This window comes from Neurospora hispaniola (genome assembly GCF_033458365.1).
Source record: "Neurospora hispaniola strain FGSC 10403 chromosome Unknown B0T23scaffold_2, whole genome shotgun sequence".
Taxonomy (NCBI): Eukaryota; Fungi; Ascomycota; class Sordariomycetes; order Sordariales; family Sordariaceae; genus Neurospora; species Neurospora hispaniola.
In genome coordinates, this window is record NW_026944407.1 from 462,892 (window position 1) to 479,770 (window position 16,879).

The 16,879-nt window shown below is 52.2% G+C and overlaps 6 protein-coding genes across 6 annotated transcripts; 1 reads left to right on the forward strand and 5 right to left on the reverse strand.

Annotated features, from left to right (window-relative positions):
• Positions 1–198: 198 nt before the first annotated feature.
• B0T23DRAFT_63133 (uncharacterized protein) lies at positions 199–1,920 on the reverse strand. Its single transcript, XM_062841562.1, has 3 exons — positions 1,571–1,920; positions 1,016–1,431; positions 199–870 (listed from the first exon to the last, which is right to left on the reverse strand). The coding sequence occupies exons 1-3, from the start codon at positions 1,748–1,750 to the stop codon at positions 279–281; spliced, it is 1,188 nt and encodes a 395-aa protein (XP_062694984.1). The 5' UTR covers positions 1,751–1,920; the 3' UTR covers positions 199–278.
• Positions 1,921–3,157: 1,237 nt separating this feature from the next.
• B0T23DRAFT_401968 (uncharacterized protein) lies at positions 3,158–5,500 on the reverse strand (the record flags this gene model as incomplete). The annotated part of the gene is made up of 5 exons (XM_062838629.1): positions 3,158–4,087; positions 4,147–4,293; positions 4,424–4,580; positions 4,635–5,252; positions 5,409–5,500. 5 exons carry the CDS (start codon positions 5,498–5,500, stop codon positions 3,158–3,160), a joined length of 1,944 nt encoding a protein of 647 aa, XP_062694985.1.
• A 1,124-nt stretch (positions 5,501–6,624) lies between these two features.
• Positions 6,625–7,415, reverse strand: B0T23DRAFT_310741 (uncharacterized protein; the record flags this gene model as incomplete). The annotated part of the gene is made up of 2 exons (XM_062834603.1): positions 6,625–7,296; positions 7,374–7,415. 2 exons carry the CDS (start codon positions 7,413–7,415, stop codon positions 6,625–6,627), a joined length of 714 nt encoding a protein of 237 aa, XP_062694986.1.
• A 254-nt stretch (positions 7,416–7,669) lies between these two features.
• Positions 7,670–9,623, reverse strand: B0T23DRAFT_372522 (uncharacterized protein). The gene is made up of 3 exons (XM_062836736.1): positions 9,321–9,623; positions 8,649–9,051; positions 7,670–8,582 (listed from the first exon to the last, which is right to left on the reverse strand). Exons 1-3 carry the CDS (start codon positions 9,378–9,380, stop codon positions 8,014–8,016), a joined length of 1,032 nt encoding a protein of 343 aa, XP_062694987.1. The 5' UTR covers positions 9,381–9,623; the 3' UTR covers positions 7,670–8,013.
• Positions 9,624–10,417: 794 nt separating this feature from the next.
• Positions 10,418–12,399, reverse strand: B0T23DRAFT_63174 (uncharacterized protein). The gene has a single exon (XM_062841563.1). It carries the CDS (start codon positions 12,300–12,302, stop codon positions 10,500–10,502), a length of 1,803 nt encoding a protein of 600 aa, XP_062694988.1. The 5' UTR covers positions 12,303–12,399; the 3' UTR covers positions 10,418–10,499.
• A 1,817-nt stretch (positions 12,400–14,216) lies between these two features.
• On the forward strand, positions 14,217–16,019 carry B0T23DRAFT_372525 (RNA polymerase II subunit A). Its single transcript, XM_062836737.1, has 3 exons — positions 14,217–14,383; positions 14,608–14,810; positions 14,872–16,019. Exons 2-3 carry the CDS (start codon positions 14,668–14,670, stop codon positions 15,527–15,529), a joined length of 801 nt encoding a protein of 266 aa, XP_062694989.1. The 5' UTR covers positions 14,217–14,383; positions 14,608–14,667; the 3' UTR covers positions 15,530–16,019.
• The last annotated feature ends 860 nt before the right edge of the window (positions 16,020–16,879 follow it).

The following is a 16,879-nucleotide window of genomic DNA, read 5'->3' on the forward strand; positions in this document are numbered from 1 at the left end:
TATTCCTTCGCCTTAACATCAAAACTCGGTCCTCAACAATGAGTCAATCCCATCCCACGAGCACATTCTCTGTCGTGATATATTCAGACTGCGGAGCCGTATGCACACAAACCGAATAACACCCAGTAACCGCTTATTCCACTCTCTACGCACACACGCACCGTGTTCGCTCTTCTTCCTGGGTTTCCTTCAGTTCTCTTCTTCGTGAAGCCAACAACCGTCATCCCCCTATCCTCGCCCACCAGCTATTATTCACCCAACGACTTCTAGCTACCTACTCACGGCAACTGATAAATTCCCGCCCGCACTCCGGTTGGCCCGTAATGCGTCGGCAAAGGTGGCGTCGTCGGAACAGGCGACACCGCCCACGGCTGTTGAAACTGCGTATAATTCATCGTTCCTCCGGTAGAATGCGGTGACACCGGTGAGTAGTAAACCGATGGTTGTCCTTGACCCTGGTCTTGTGGTTGTTGATATGCTTGGTACTGCCTTTGATGGTGCGGCTGCTGCTGGTTCTGCTGCTGGAGGTACGGTTGCTGTTGGTGTTGGTGTTGCTGACTGGATACCGGGGTGTAAGCCGGCACTGGGGCTGACGGCTGCTGGTTGTGGTTCTGGCGGTGGTTGTGGGTGGACGGAACAGAGATGGGCGTCGAGTCGATTTCCTGGTGATGATAGGGAAGTTTCTCGTTGGGGGTGGTGACGATGGCTGCGGGGGCAGGAACGGCATTGGGGGAAAAGAGGATGGTATTGCTGTTGTCGGTGCCGCTGTTGCTGGAAGGAGAGGATTGGACGGGTTTGCTGTGTAGTCCGGCGGCGCGGTGGCGGTGGAGGAAAACGGAGTGGATAATGAGGGATATGAGGTGGAGGATGCTGTGTTTGGTCTATCTGTTAACGAGGAGAGTTTGTGAAGGGGTGATGGTGTGATCTTTCAGGAATTGGGAAGGGAGAACAACAGAGGGGAAAACGGGAATATCGAGAAGAAGAAAAAAAAAAAAAAAAAAAACACGAAACTCACAACTCAATCCCCCCCAACGCAGCAGCAGCAGCAATAACACAAATTGGCGCCACCAACGTTGCCACGGCCGCGGATTCATCATATCCACCATTATCATAGATGTCATCTAACCCACTGTCACCATATCTCCCATCATCGCCAGCACCCGACCTCGCCTTACTCCCCACCGCCCCTTTCAAAGCGGCCAAAATCCCATATGTGTAAGAGTCATATGAGTCTTCATCGGGGGTAAAATCGCCATAATACGTCCAAAGCGTGAAGAACCAAATGATCTCCGAAGCCAGCAGCGCAAAGGAGGCGAGCCATAGAACCAAAACCAAAATATCGACGGCGAGGACGGCCCAGTAGTTGTAGGCTTTGGGGGTGGAGAAGCGCGTGATGAGATGGTAGGTTGATGATATGAGAGTCATTACGGCCTGTTGCCCACATCCAGGAGAGGTAAGAGGGGTGGGTTAGTGGTGAGTCTATATAAGGTTGGAAAGGGAAGGGAGTTTTGAATGGTGGTGGGTGTGGTGATGGATGGATAAGTTGAGACCGGAGGAGGAAAAAACATACAACTGCTAGGATCAAGACGTCTCCGTCAAAGGCAAAGATGTGTACTCCGAAGGCGGAGAGACCGGCGATGAGAATGGCGATGATGAGTTGGATGATGCGGATGGCGATGAAGCCTTTGGGGTAGAGGGGGATGTGCTCCCGTCCGGGAGCACGGTCGGAAGAGTATTTGGAGTATGCCATCGTATCTTAGTTGGGTGGGCTTTCGTGATGACTTGTTGGCCTTGTTGTGTTGGTGATTGCTAACCCGAGACTAAAGGAAAGATTGCACAGGATGTTTGATGCTTGCCAATATCTCCTGATGAGAAGGAAGGTCGGGAAGATGCTCAACAGGCTACACAACTATTGTCCCGATGCCCAAAGAAAAGGAAAAAGGTTGAGTAAAACACATCCCGAGACCCCTAGAAAGAGAAAGACCTGGACTTGGAGGCAAGGTAGTCACCCCTTTTCAACCACCGCCCAAGCCTCTCCTCCACCTACCTGACTCTACCCTACTCAGCTCGTCGATATCTCCTCCTGTTGTATGCAAAATGTTATCGTACATGTCTTCCGCTCTGGAATATATGTGGCGTTCCCACATTCAGGCACACCCATGCCAGGACAAGAAAATGAACCAAAGTCTGCCTTACGAAACAAAGTAGTACACCTAGAAGAGGACAGGAAGAGCTCGAGAAAATACATTTGGTGTACACCAACAGCTAGACAGATAGCCAGTAAATTTGCCGTCCAAAAAGAGTGTAAATGTGCAAGTCCCGTCACGTCCCGATCAAGCATTTCAGTGGTACGGCTGAAGATGTAGATCCAGCCTCCGAGGATCCCAAGATGTCCCGGTGCGAGGTGGCTTAACCGGCGAACCAATATGAGCGAGAAAAAAGAAGAAAAGCCGGCGGGTAGCTGGTAAAAGTGTTCAGGGAACCAGGGGTACAGATCAGGTTATATATCGCGAGATAATACATTCTTTGTACGCCGAGCCGGTCGATGAGTGAGTAAGTGATCTGTCGAGTAGAGTTGTTCTGTATCTATGAAGATACTTCGTGTCACCCTTGTTCGTTAACTTTCTCGTTCGCTACCAGTTTCAGCTTGGGAGCATACCTCTACACAGCATACTTAGGTACCTTCCACCTCCCATACCTACTCCCGGTACAATACTCATATGAGTGACTCGTCTCTGTAGGTCTTGTGTAACAGTGGCTGTGGAAGCGAAACTCCCGTTATGCGCTTCACCAAACCGCCCACGACCCACAACTATGTATGTGTACAGGCCAATTTCCGTCTTTAGCATCCGCCCACTATTTGTACATGAGGGGAGACACCTTAAGTTCCTACACGCCATAAGAGACACGCCGACGACGTCCTGGTCCTAACCACGAGCAAGAGCCTGAGCCCACCCCCCCTTCTCTTCTCATCCACTGCTCCAAGATTTCTGTGTCGCCAATCACAACTTAGTTCGTCGAGTCGCTCCTTGTCCAGACTGGCGGTCGAAGGATATACAAGAGGGAGCGAGAGGCAGGGACGGCCGAGAAGTTGCCAGCAGCGACTGGTCAGCAAATTCCTGACTTCCCACCATTCCAGGCAATCGCAACGCCCACATCAAAAGAGCCCAACCAAGCCCAAATACTCCTCCGCCACCCTCCACCTACTCGACAATCTACTCAAACACCTCCCCACATCTTCTGCCGCCTGCAACACTCCCACATTCCCTCCTGTACTTCCTCCTTCCCCAAGGGACCCGTTCTCCCCTAACCCAATTCCACCATCATCACCCCCCTCCTTCCATAACCACCTCAACGTCGCCATCCCGTTATATATCCCGTCTAAACAGAGCGGACTAACCTTCGCCAAACCCTGCGGCAACATGACCGCATCCAACAACTCCATGCACATCTCGCGGATGACACCACTCGAAAGCGAGCGCAGGCCTGCTACGGCCCGCACCTGCAAGGCCTGTTGGTTAGCGGTTTTTGGTTGGAGGTTCTCGAAACCCTGCGCACCGGTCCCACAAAGAAGGTTCTCGGGACAGCAGTGGACGTCGTAGAGGAGGAACAGGGCGGAGTGGGTTAGACTTAAAGGGGGCAGGGAGTGGGGGTCTAAAGGTTGGGGTTGGGGAGATAAGGAAGAAGAGAAATCGAAAGGAGAGGGGGGGTAGTGGTATGGGGGGTTGAGTGGGATGGAGCTGGGGGTTAGAAAGTGCCAGTTCGGCGGGGGTGGGGAGGTTGATGATGAGGTTGATGAAGTTGACTCTGCAGATTTTTGGTTGCGTAATACGGCGAGGCTGGGGAGGAGTTCTTGTTGAATGAGGGTGCTGAAGGAGGTGAGGGTGTTGATGAGGTCGTCAACTTCGTTGATGTCGAAAGGATCAATGTCACCCCCTAGTTGATGGTTGCGTAGGGTGGTCCGGACGTGGGTTATGGTTCTGCTGACGAGCATGGATGATTGGACTAGACGGGCGAAACGACCTTGTGGCTGCTCGAGAGGGGTGGTGATTCCTGCGCTGAGGGCACGGCCTGGATCTCCGCTGTCCTGTGACGGGAGGAGTTAGTTAGGTATTGGATTAGAAAAGAAAAAGGAGGAAAACTTACCCAAGCATCATCATCCGTGGGCAAGAGATAATGCTTTTCCGGCTCCGGCACCACAAACCGCTTCTTGTTTCCCAAGCAGATCACCCTATCCAGGATGTAAATAGCCCACCAGACCCTTCTCCTTTCCTCAGACTCGGTCCAAGTCGTCTATCCCTAGATCAGAGGGCAGGTGTTAATCCGCCCAGCACAAAGTCAGCACACGATCTCATGCGAATTTTTAGGTTTCCACGAAGAAAAAAAAAAAAAAAAAAAAAAAAAAAAAAAAAAGAGAACTAACCACAGCCCCCAAAACCGCCCAACTCTCCTTGAACCCCGGCAACCCACACATCTCCGCATACCTCGCACACGCCGCCACACTCATCCACGCCGCCGGATATATCCCCTGCCCGTACTCATACAACGCAACCAATACCATCCCTTGCAAACACAACAAACTCACACACCCTCCACTCTCCAACAAGGCCAGCAACCTTTTGGCTGCCATATACACCGGGTTATCCGCACTGTCCATGCCCTCGACCGGCAGCGTGACGATGAGCTTCATGCCCAAAAACAACATGGCCAAGTCCGGCCCGGCTTCCCATAGGGTATGCCCCAGCGTCATGCGCTTCTTGGAGATGAAGGGGAACCACCGGTGCACCGTGTCGAAGTACTCGGCGGCGCAGTCTTGGACCGTTTTGCCGCTGCTGAGGATGTCGTAGACGTCGCGCGGGACGGCGACGGATGGAGCCGGGACGGAGAGTTGGGCCCATTTGAAAATGTCGACATCGAGGAGGAGGGCGGAGGGGAAGCGGCTGGCGGCGGGGAGCCAAAGGGGGCCGCGAGAGTTGATGACTGGTGCTGGATGGGTGGTGGCGGCATTGTCACGGCTGTTTGTGGTGGTGGTGGTCTCTGGTGTGAATAGGTTGGTGCTGGGGGATGATGAGCTCGTGCTGGTGGTTTCCTTGCCGCCAGCTAAGGCGAGCCGGTTTTCGAGCTCGGCGAGACGGGCTTGTAGTGCGGCTACATCAGTTGCGGTGGGTACGGATGATGAGTCGCTGTAGTCGCATTGACGGTTCATCCTGGCACAAAGCCCACATGATGGGACCGATTTGTCGCATTTCCTCCTTTGAATGAAGTCAGCAAATGAATTGTGGCTATGTGAGTGGTCTAATGTAGGGAACAAGCTTCAAACTTGAGAGGTGATGGATGGTAGGTATGGATGGTGATGTTTTCGAAATCGGGCTTGTGTGATGGTGGATGAGGGCAAGTATCATTCATACTTTTGTTTACGACAATTGATGCACGCTTGGCTGGCTTTGGGCACTTGTAAGCTGACCGGGCCGTCTTCGCGCGGCTGTAAACTCAAAACCATGATGGACTTGAGCAAGTCCTTGGAATACAATAAGAAAGCTGTAACCAGTAATTATAAAAGTGAATGTATGGGTTTGCACCTTGAAGTAAGTTGTTGACAAGATAAGCCTCTCATAAAGGACTGCTAAAGCATGTCTCGCTTCAGTTGTGTATGAGATGTCTACTCGCGAGTCAGAAATGACATGCTGACTAAGAACTCTATGCAAAGGTTCCTTTCAGCCCTATCGTCGATGACGACAGTCAGTGCTGCCTCTGTTAGTTGATCATCCCAATAAAGCCAGTGCTATTCGCCTGGGGGGGCGGGTATAAGGTGATCAAATTTAGGCATCCATTTGGGAGTCTAAAGCCTGCACGAGATACGAGAACAAGCGGTGAAGTAATAGACCCTCACACGCCTCGTTCCAAACGAGGTACAAGATACTGATAGCATGCAGTTAACAGGCCGGTCATCTACTTTAACATAGAATACCTCTACGGACAGCAGTAGTAAGTAATGCCCGGAGGTATCTCCCCTACTTTCTACTATGTAGATGAGCGCAACGACCATCCCCCCCCCAAGACTGATGATGTTCATCAATCCACATACACTTTTGTTAGAACCCAATGACCATGAACGGCGTCAGTCAACTTCACTCGTTGCAATTTCGGAGGTATCATGTTAGAGCTATAGCGCAAACCCGCGACGACGCCGTAACCGTTACTGAACCAAGTGTTTTGTAAAATCTTGCGTTCTCATCAGGACAAACATCTGTCTAAGCAATCAGTCAGCGCAATTCTTGCTAGAGTCCAAACATGAATAGTGGCAATGACCGATGCTTGAGCTTCAGAGAGAAGATTATAACTCGACATATTCCAGCTATCAAGACACTGCAGACCTTTTAAGGGACCGCAGCATCTCTGCCCGGACTTCCGACTAAGGATGACGATACGATATGGTTTTTCATCATGTAGAAAGCATGCTGATGGGGGTAACTATGACAGAGGAGGAACTTACAAAATCATCGACCAAATCTCATGTGTGAGCTCGCAGGGGCACCTGACTGCCCTGGTGGCCTGTCGTAGACTGCGTTGGGTGAGTTACCCCGCCAGCGCATGCTGTATCAAGAAAGTGCTGAAGCCATTTCTTCAATCATCATACGAAATCCGACGTCTCGGCATCGATCTTTCGTCGGAATGCTGGCCATGTTCTTCCTCTCCGTAGTCCAAAGAAGCAAGTCCCTTGTCGACAACGTCCCACGTGCGCTTGCGCAAATCGATCTGCTCACCTCCATCAGGTCTGTTGTGGTTATTTTTCTTGCCTCCGCGACGCTTGTTCTTATTCTTGTTGTTACTATCCTTCTTCTTCTTCTTCTTCTGCTGCTGCTGGTGCTGTGAAGATCCCACCCCCGCTTCCTTTGGGGAAGAATCGACCTCGCCCTCAGAGAGCTGCTCCCCTATGGCACCCTCAATAACAACGACGCCGTCCGCCGCGGGATCCATGACCTTCTTGATCTTGGCAGACTCCCTCACACGACGCATGGCTTCGAGTTCTGAGTGCCGGAAGATGGCAATTTGCTCATCTGTCAGAGTTCGCTTGACGCCGTCGGGGTAATAACCCAGGCCGTCATCATCCTCATCGTAGTAATCTTCTTCGTATTCTTCAGGGTAATGCTCCTCTTCGGCATGGCCCCCTTCCAATTCATCGGCTGTGGCGCTGGCAGAAGCGACAACCGAGTCATTTGGACGAAGGAAATGAGACTCAAAGTGGCCTGTGGACAGGTTGGAGAAGTGGGCTTCATGGAAAGCAAACATATCAGCCTGCGAGATAGATGATGTAACGCGTTAATGTCTGATCATCGCCAACCACAGGAATCACGAAACAAAAGGAAACATACCTCGCTGATTTGAGGCACCTTGAATGGCAAAAGCGCTGCCATTGTTACAGGCGCAGGCCAAACGGCCTGTTTAGCTGCTTTGCCTTGGTGGTGCTTGTTCGGTGGGAATCAGAGCGAACAACGGGGAATGGGGAATGGAAATCAATTGGAAGCTCAAGCCAAGAAATGCTGGAGCTCTACACTTGCCGGCCGGCAATTGCAGAAACGCTGCAGTGTCACGTCTCCACGTGCACCTTCAGAATGACCAGCAGTTAGGCTGTCAGCCACGTCGGTATCAGCCACGCCGGCATCACCGCCACGACGGATGCCATCGCAGTCTTTGTGTTTACTTGGATGTCGACTGCAACTGAAACTGAGCATCGTTTCAGAAAAGCAAGAGTTTGACATGACTCGATCCTGTCGCTTTGACAAGCTCATGTCCGTATTTTTGTTTTTGTTTTTATTTTTGTTTTCTTATTTTTGTTGCCTTTTATTATCCTCTATCTATACGCAGCAGGATGTGCGCTGCGTGTGCTCGTCAAGCACGAGTATCGTAGACCAAGCCAATCCCACACTGGCAAACTCAAGTGACGCCGCGCTATTCTAGCTAAATAAGACGGTAATATTATAACACGCAAGATGCATCAAAGTTCCGAGTCGCTTAGAACTTGTATACCTGGTCGGGAGAGTAGCCGAGCTCCTTGAGGATACCGGTCAGCTCGCCCTGATCCCTGGGGCTCTTCTTGTTGCCGGAGATGGAGTTCATCATGCCGGGTGGGCCGCAGACGAAGATCTTGATATCCTCGTTCTTGGGCTCAGGAAGGACGGTCTTAAGGAGGTCCTTGTTGATGTAGCCCTTGTTACCGGCCCACTCCTTGGGAGGGTTGTCGAGGACGTAGAAAGCGCGGAAGCGCTGGGGGTAGTGGTTCTCGATGGTGGCGAGCTCGTGCTTGAGGAGAACGTCCTCCTCGCTGACGTTGCCGAAGACGAGAGTAACCTTGGTCTTGTCATCGGGGTTGTTGAAGATGGCGCGGATGAGCTGGTACATGGGAGTGATACCGGTGCCGCCAGCAACGAGGGCGATGTGCTTGTGCTTGTTAGCCTCCCAGGGGTACTTGGGAAGAGGGCCCTTGATGTCGAGGCGCTGGCCGGGAGCCATGTCATGGAGGTAGGTGCTCATGGGACCACCCTCGTACTTCTTGACCAGGAGGTCAATGTAACCCTGGGCACCTGTTGCTCGGACGTTAGTCAACGTATTATCATGGGAAACCAATGAGTCAATACGAAAACACTTACTCTCGTCGCTGATGGGAGTGTAAGGCCTGAGGACAGCCTTCTCAGCATCGAAAGGCTTGAACTTAGTGAGGACGGCGCTGGCAACGTGGAGGCCAGATACCATGTCGTCCTCAGGGAGTCTGAAGCGCAGGCGCTTGGTGTTGTGGTTGACCAGCTCAACCTCCTCGAGCTTGAGGCTAAGCCAGCCCTGGTCGCCGCCAACGAAGGCCTTCTTGATCTCGCCGGGGGTGATCTTCTCGGTCACCTGCTTAACGCTGGCCTCAGCCTTTTTGGCGGCACCAGCGCCGGAGAAAAAGTAGGCGCCGGCACCGGCAAGACCAACAGCGGCGGCACCGAGGAGGATGGTGCTGCTGCTGCCACCCTTGGAAGGCTCGGTCGCATAGGAGCGGCGGGTCTGGAAAGACTGTGAAAGGGAAGGACGGGAGTTAGTTTCATGACTTCTAGAACGGCTGCTGGTTGTGCTTAGGGTCAATGTGTCAAGTGATGCGTGAAGCTGTCGCACATGGTGCGCTGCGCGTGCGTCTGCTCCAATCTTGCTCAAGGCGCATTCATGATGCCGTATATGCGTCCGACGACCACCAGAACTGCCCGTGACGGCAGGATTGTGTACCTCGAAGCAGCAACACTTCTCAGAGCCACAGTAAATTCGAAAGAAGAGAAGGGGTGGCTTACCCTCTTGATGGGGGCGACAGCCCGGAAGGCGGATCTGGTGCTAGCAACGAACAGACTCATTTTGACATGCAGTGTCTGGAAAGCAAGAATTGGATGAAGGAGGGGAAGATCGGACGAGGTTCAGGTACGCCCAGTGCAGTCAGTGCAATGCATAGAGGCACTGACTCCTCCCTCCTTTGGGGTCCCCGTACCTTTTTCAATCGCGGGTTCGGAAGCGTGGGGAGCTTGGTTCGGGTGGGTGGGGCTTACGTCATGCAGCGATCTCCAGGCGTGATCGAAAATCTCATGTTCCAAGCCGTCATCGGATTCTTTTCCACCGGCGGCAGAAACGGGTTTGTCAGCTTCAACCAACTCCGCAACCGTTACTATTCTGAATTCGCATCTTCCTGACACTTTGTGTATATCCAAGGCGGGTTTCTCAGTATACTGCGTAGTTACCACCCAGGCTGCCAACAAAAGGATGCGGAGATATCGGTGCAGTTCGGGTAGACTCGATTGACATACTATGGTCCTAGTCTTTATGTACTGATTCTTGATTTGACGCCTGCTCCTAGCACCTTGGCTCACTCATCAATTTCTGAGTCCAAAGGGAGTGGCTAGGGAATATGACGAATGACTTTTGAGGGTTGTGCATTACGTATAGCCTCCATAGCACCGTATTAATTCTTTTGTTCGACCAGGCCATGCTGTCAGGCTCTGCAATCTGTACACAGAACAACTGCTAAGACAATAAGTGATATCCAGGCTTACTCTAGCTCCTCGTACTCCTGCCTCTCCCATTCTAGCTCCTCCTCGGCCCTTGATTATCTCGATTGCTCTGCTACCCAATTCAGATGGTGACGGAAAATAACAGGAAGAAGAAGAACGCAAACTTCCAACGAAAGAGCAAAGAGAGCGAGAACAGGAACGATGGATGAGTATGCAAGAAAGTGGACGCCATTAAGTCGCAATGTTCCGGTCTACATCGCTTCCTGATAAGGTATGCTGAAGTCAGTAGCCTCTTCCTATCGTCCATTACATGGGGATTATTTGATCATTATCACCGTTCCCTCTCCAACCTTATACTCCCTTCGCTTTAAATGACTGAGCCCGCTTTCTGCGTCAGTCTTCAGCAGGACATTGCGTCGTGTCGCATACAGCAATCATCATCTCCACCACCCCTTTCATATTCCACCTTCATCACCTGTCCGCTTCCGCTCCCGCTTCCCCTGTCTTTTGGGGCTTGGTATCCATCGCGACCTCCGGCTCAGCCTCTTCGCTGATACTCTGGTTTTCTATTGCACCTTCTTTCGGTGTCTTTTCCAGCCTCGCGCCAAGCAAAGTCTGCAACGTCCCTTGCTCACTACCCCTCCTCTCGTTTCTGCCGACAGTGTCCTGACTGCCGCGGCGCATCAAACCGGCATCATGAAATAAGTTCGTGGGCGTGTTCGCTTGACTGCCACCCCGTTGTCCATGATAGTGGACGACCTGCGGTGGAGCTTGGCCAGCCTGTGTTCCCAAAAGGTGCTGCGGATAGGGATCGAGGTCCTTGCTTGACGTTGAGAAGGTTGATACGACCGGCTGATGGTACTTGTAATCGGACCCAGAGTGGCTGTGCCCGTACCCATTGGTATTGGAGCTTGAAGTTGGTGTCGAGTGGGTGTTGTTGTTGTTGTTGTCGTTGTTGTTGTTGTTATTATTGTTGTTGTTGTTGCTGCTGTTGCTATTGTTGTTGCCATTCACACCAGACCCGCCACCACTGTTGGAGCTTAGGCTTTGTGTAGGAGTGTGGCCAAAGGATACGCCAGAGGTAGCAGCAGTGTGTTCCGCCTGAGTCGGTGTTCCAGCTTCCACCGGGCTAACAGGGCTTTCGCTAAGCTGGCCGGTGAGGCTGTTCATACCTCCTTCGATATCGCGTAGCAGCCGCACATATTCCTCCGGCACAAGTCCGCTCTCTTGCGTTTTGGGGTCTTCCGCAACCAGCCAGCCCTGTCCGTGTCGATACGACACCCAGATGATTTGACCCTCAACCAAAGGCAACTCGTTCTCGTCTTCCCGCTGGAAGTCGTACAGCGCCACGGCCTTACCGTGCATCTCCTCATCGGGAGAGGTAATTGTAAACTGGTAATCACGCGAGTAACGCGATTCGTCCGTCTCGTGATAGCCACCAGGGCTGGAGTCGTCCAAGTCGGATGGGTAATCGTCTTCGTACTGGCGTGGCTGTTGGTCGGCAACTTGGTATGCGCTGTGGCGTGCCTGATCGGCCGGATACGTTACGTACTCGCCGCCTGGCCCGTTGGCCTCGCCTCCCTGGTTCACGTAGTAGCGCTCGCTGCCATCCCCACTGGTGCCAACGTAGTAACCCCTCTCCCGGTCGTAGTTGCTCGGGTTCATGACCGAACCACCACCACCGCTCCTTCCCGCACCATAGCCACTGCCGCCACTGCCGCCAGCTGACTTGTGCTTCTTATGTCGCGAACTGACCACAGGACTTTGAAGATCTTCATCCTCGCTCCACGGAGGACCATCGGCGAACTGCATCGCGGGGAGATCGTTCGCCCTTCCCCAGCCGTCGCTGCTCCATGAGTTATCCCAGCTATGGCGATCCCAAGATGTCGGAGGGTCAGATAGGCGCCGTTGCTCGCTGGCTGGGGTAGTCATGCCTGAGGGTGGCCGAGAAGGTTCCGGTGGGGGTCCATAGTGCATAGGATGACCCACGGGGTAGGCGAAGTCTCGCACCAGCGTGTACGGCAGACTGGATGGATAGATGGGGAACAGTTGAGAGGGCGGCCGGGAGCGTGAGGGAATCGAGCTCACAGTCGAGTACTGCGACAGGCGGTTCTTGGACGCGTGCGACATTGGCCGCGGTAGCGCGCTCCTGCGAGCGGGCGGCGAGGTCATGAGCGGAGGAAGTGGGGGATGAGCGGCTGAGGTCGACGCCGAGGTGTTGATGGCGGGCGGAGAGGTCGCTGGAGACGAGGCTGGCGATATGATCGCCGTCATGGTCGAGGCAAAGGAAAAAAGATAGGGGGTTAGCAAAGCCTATAGCCTAGCAGTGCCTGGCGTGCCTGGAATGCGCCGCCCGGACAATCAATTGTTGTTGTGGATCCTTTCCAGGGCGCCGGACCGTCGCTGCCGTGGGAACCAGGGTGTTTTTTTGGCCAGGGTTCAAGTCTGGTTAGAAGACTAAAGTACCTCTAGGCAGCGAAGGGAAGGGCTGGCCGGCCTGTGGTGGACGGACGGAAATGCTTTGCCTTGTGCTGTCGAGGCGGGGAATAAGTATGGTTTTTGAGGTCCGTCCGTCTATCGTAGATTCGTAGGGCTACCTCTAGGGAGACGGTAAACTTATAGCGCCCGATTGTGTAGATGAGGCATGTAGCTGTGTGGACCACGGACATCGATTTGCAAATGTCTGATGCTTGCAAAGCGGCCACAACTACCAACGGCTTATTCAACGGTTCGCTTGTCCGTCGTCTGAAGTCTCGGAGATGCAAGGACTCTGGATTCTGAGTGTTTCGGTTTTGGGCCGGATTCGTTAAGGGATCCCGCGTGAGGGACGCAGTGTAGAAAAGATGGCGGAGGTGTGCGAAGGGGCACACTGGGGTAGCAAGGTGGGCAATTGTCAGCTTAAAGAGCTTGTATAGCTATACATGGAGAGCCCTTGTGTGGTCGGCTATGAGATGAGCGATTGCGAGGTGTCAATATAGACAGGGTATGGTGGGAACGGAGGGGGATTCGAAGAAAAGAGGAGAAGAAAAAGAAGCAGAATCTCAGGCAGGAGTAGGTAGATTTGGGGGGGTGCGCCGCATCAAGTTACTACACTTACGACGGGATACCTCTAGTACGACTTCGACAAAGTTAAGCGCGCTGCCGCAGGATTACTCCAGGTTTAGGCCTGCTCCTCTCATTGGCAAATAGCAACCGCTGGTCACCTGCAATCAGTCAGTCGAACCTCTGAGAACGGGACTCGGTCGCCTTCGACCAACATAACCTCTTTGCTTATCCTGTACCTAGTGTAGACGATGGGCTGGCAATTTTTTTGGGTAACGAATCGGGGTTAGGTACGGGGGGGCCCAAAAGTCCACTTCAGAGGGCAGCTCTCGTTGACAAAGGCGGGCAACTTGCAGGACAGTTTTTCCTGTGTGTCAACCATCGGAGGTCAAATAACACTTGAATTTGATTTTACGCCCAACTTACGCACTAACACATATTGAAACAGGATATTGAAGATTCAAAAGGCATGCGATAGAACTGTACCACGCGGGTAAAACTGCCATCTAAAAATCTACTTTCTACGTGTGCCTCTATTGTTGGTTAACATGTTCCAACGAAGAAAAACTTCGCACGAAACTCTCAACTTCCCGTCCCAACAGGGATGTTTATCACTGCATGTTTGTGTCCACCATTGGATGTTCTCGATGCCTTCGATGTGAGTGATTGGCTCCGTAAATGCGTCCCGAACAGCAACGTGGTACCCATGGAATTTCCCAAGGCACTAGCTATGAGTTGCGCATTCCCTATGTGGGACCTTTAAGAGGTTCCAATGTTCTCGTGCACGATATTCGATGAGAAGCGGGCAGCTGGAGCTCTGAAAATACAGTGCATCGATACGCATGGTGACCGAGGCTCGAGGCCCGTGAGGTTTGGGTCCTGGGAAAAAAAAAAAAAACTACCTGGGGACGGATCGTCTCACTGTGATTCTGCAGTGCATATCCGCGGACCGCTGCAGACTCGAGAGGTGGGGGGAGTTGACGAGAACGGAAAGAAGGGCAACGGGCTGCAAGACGCACGAGCCACCCACCATTTCACTCTGAAACACTGAAGCGTTCTAATTTTGGAAAGCGGTCAGATGGGGCACTATGTGCGTATGACCACCACTTGTCCCTCGCAGTCGGTAGCCAAACAGATTTGTTCCAAATTCCACATCCCACTTTTCACCGTCCAAAATCTCCGCGCCAGCAACAACTGGTGAACAGGTTTGAACATCAACAACATTTAACAAGTTATACACGTGTGGTAGCAGGCTACCTCGAATAACTTAATCATCATCTGTCTGCGCTTTGCGCTCAGCTGAAGCTTGAAAGGTAATTCCTGCGCTCTTTTTCCGCTTTTCCTTCGTCAACAGTCTCTTTCCTTTATGATGATCTTTTTATTGGAGCTGTCTGTAGCCTGCTATGTCTGGCGTTTGATGACAAACTTTTACATACGCTTTTTTATCTGATATGTACCGAGGACAACCTACACTTTTGCACTTGCCATGTCGTCTGTATCGCATTGACAACTAACATTGGCATCCTGCGCTTTCTAGGTCTTTCCAGTCAAGCATGCCACATCTGCCACAGTAACAAGTCACCTGCAACTGCCGGCTATGTCTGCTGTAGATACCACAACTGGTGCTGCGAATTCCTCGAAGCCGGACCAGAATGAGCAGAATGGTCAAAACGGTGGGCGTGAAGACTCTGGCGGCTTCAAGCTAAAGTTTTGCACCGTCTGCGCCAGTAACCAGAATCGGTGAGCAATAATACGCATCGCATCGTCACGCAACTGGATGACCCCATCTAACCCTCACCAGCTCCATGGAAGGTCACTTGCGACTCTCTCTTGCAAATTATCCCGTGATTTCGTTTGGTACAGGCTCTCTTGTCCGTCTCCCCGGGCCGTCCATCACACAACCCAATGTCTACAAGTTCAACGAAACATCATACGATAGTATATATCGGGAGTTGGAAGCCAAAGACCCTCGCTTATATCGCGCAAATGGACTGCTAAACATGCTTGGGAGAAACCGCCAAGTCAAGTGGGGCCCTGAGCGATGGCAGGACTGGCAGATTGGAATGCCTAGAACCAAGCACAAGGATGACAAGGGAGCTGATGGCATGGAGGGCGGCGTAGCTGATGTTGTCATCACCTGTGAGGAACGCTGTTGGGATGCTGTGATTGAAGATCTTCTCAACCGTGGCTCGCCACTTAACAGGCCTGTTCACGTCATCAACATCGATATCAAGGATAACCATGAAGAGGCATCCGTTGGAGGGCGAGCCATTGTCGATTTGGCAGACTCACTCAACAAGATTGCTGCCGAGGAGCGGGAGAAGGTTGGCGCGTCTGCCTTTGACTCGGGAAGCGTAGGCGCCAGATCGGGATTCGATGAGCGCGTACCGGACGTCCTGGCCGAGTGGCAGGAGAGATGGCCGAATCTTCCTGCGACATGGACTTTGGCTTGGTTCTAAGCATTGAATTGGCGTATTGTTTGAGCTCGTGCATCGTAAGGCGTTGGATGTTCTTTTTATTGCCTGGCGGGCGTAATCGCGGTTACGGACAGGGTGGGGGTATACATCTTTTTGGGTTCATGATTGATGACCAAACAACACAGACGAACAAGACGTTTTGGCCGTCACAACATAATGCTGATTCGGACTCGTAATCTCTATCAACAAACCGTTGTTATCCGGGATTTATGAACTCTGCTGCTGCCATGATTGGCTTCAACTTGCTATTTTGTGAGGTCGCACCCCTCTTGGTTTTCTCAGAATATGTCGACCTCCATGATTTGGCAGGCCATTTTCTCTTCCACCAGCCAGACCGCCAATCGAGCATCTTGTTTGCTACGCATATGCTTACTTCTATCACAAACATAATAATATCGCATGCATATATGCTCGGAGATGGGAGTTCATCGGCCCACCTGACGAGTACCCTGCATGGTTTCCCAAAAAGCGTTTAAAGATGACGAGCCGCACGGTTCATTATAAGCAATCTTGGATGCGAAGAAAATATAGAAGAATTTTTGGAGATCTTTCTTGCCTATTGGGATCTGGGCTACTCAACGGTTGCCAGCATCTAGAAAATATCGAAACATGCACAACCGGCCGTGCCCCCGCAGTGAGCAGGCCTACTTGTGACAATGCAACCAAACGCGAAGGTCAAAAATGAGATAGGGCTGTGGCCATTGGTCACACACTTGGAAGTCGAAAGACCATTAAGGTTACTGCTAATGCATGTTGTCACTATCATGTTGGGGTGTTGGGCGGGAGTGCCCGAGGCCGAGGTGGCATTTGATGTGATGCCCGTATGCCTACATAGGTACCCATGTGGATAAATCTCAGTATCTATATCGTCGGTCTCAAGTAAGAATTGCATTTTATTTCGGCAGACGATGGCCGGTCATGGGCTGTCTCACAACGAGACGGTTTAGTGGAATGATAAACCACTGCAACGGCGTAAAGTTGATCACCGTTAACTAACATGAGAGACCTGCCATAGTAGAGATGCGAAGGGGGCTTGAAGTTGGCGATCCCGTCAGAGATGAAGACGCATTCTGAGGCCGGGATACCTTGTGAGAAAGGGGCTCGAGAGGGGATTGTCGGGGTGTCTCACAAGACTGTTTAAATTGCTCCCATGGGGAAAAGGGAACAACAGCTGCTTGGTCGCCTACAAAGTGCCAGGCCGAGATTGATATCAGGCTTTTGTTCCCACTTCCCACTGTACGTCGACGGCCGGGGCTAGGGCCCAGGAAGCCCGACATCGAGACGCGAAAATGAGGGGGTTCGAGGCCGGCGAGGAATGGATCTGGGTCCAGT

What these genes read in the sequence shown, in the direction of transcription:
- B0T23DRAFT_372525 (XM_062836737.1), top strand. Translation starts at nt 14,668, where the DNA reads ATGTCTGCTGTAGATACCACAACTGGTGCTGCGAATTCCTCGAAGCCG. An exon ending in TGCGCCAGTAACCAGAATCG is followed by an intron (nt 14,811 to 14,871) that starts GTGAGCAATAAT and finishes AACCCTCACCAG; the next exon opens with CTCCATGGAAGGTCACTTGC.
- B0T23DRAFT_372522 (XM_062836736.1), bottom strand. Translation starts at nt 9,380, where the DNA reads ATGAGTCTGTTCGTTGCTAGCACCAGATCCGCCTTCCGGGCTGTCGCC. An exon ending in CTGTCGCCCCCATCAAGAGG is followed by an intron (nt 9,052 to 9,320) that starts GTAAGCCACCCC and finishes TCCCTTTCACAG; the next exon opens with TCTTTCCAGACCCGCCGCTC. An exon ending in CACTCCCATCAGCGACGAGA is followed by an intron (nt 8,583 to 8,648) that starts GTAAGTGTTTTC and finishes TCCGAGCAACAG; the next exon opens with GTGCCCAGGGTTACATTGAC.
- B0T23DRAFT_63174 (XM_062841563.1), bottom strand. Translation starts at nt 12,302, where the DNA reads ATGACGGCGATCATATCGCCAGCCTCGTCTCCAGCGACCTCTCCGCCC.
- B0T23DRAFT_63133 (XM_062841562.1), bottom strand. Translation starts at nt 1,750, where the DNA reads ATGGCATACTCCAAATACTCTTCCGACCGTGCTCCCGGACGGGAGCAC. An exon ending in ACGTCTTGATCCTAGCAGTT is followed by an intron (nt 1,432 to 1,570) that starts GTATGTTTTTTC and finishes TGTGGGCAACAG; the next exon opens with GCCGTAATGACTCTCATATC. An exon ending in GCGTTGGGGGGGATTGAGTT is followed by an intron (nt 871 to 1,015) that starts GTGAGTTTCGTG and finishes GACCAAACACAG; the next exon opens with CATCCTCCACCTCATATCCC.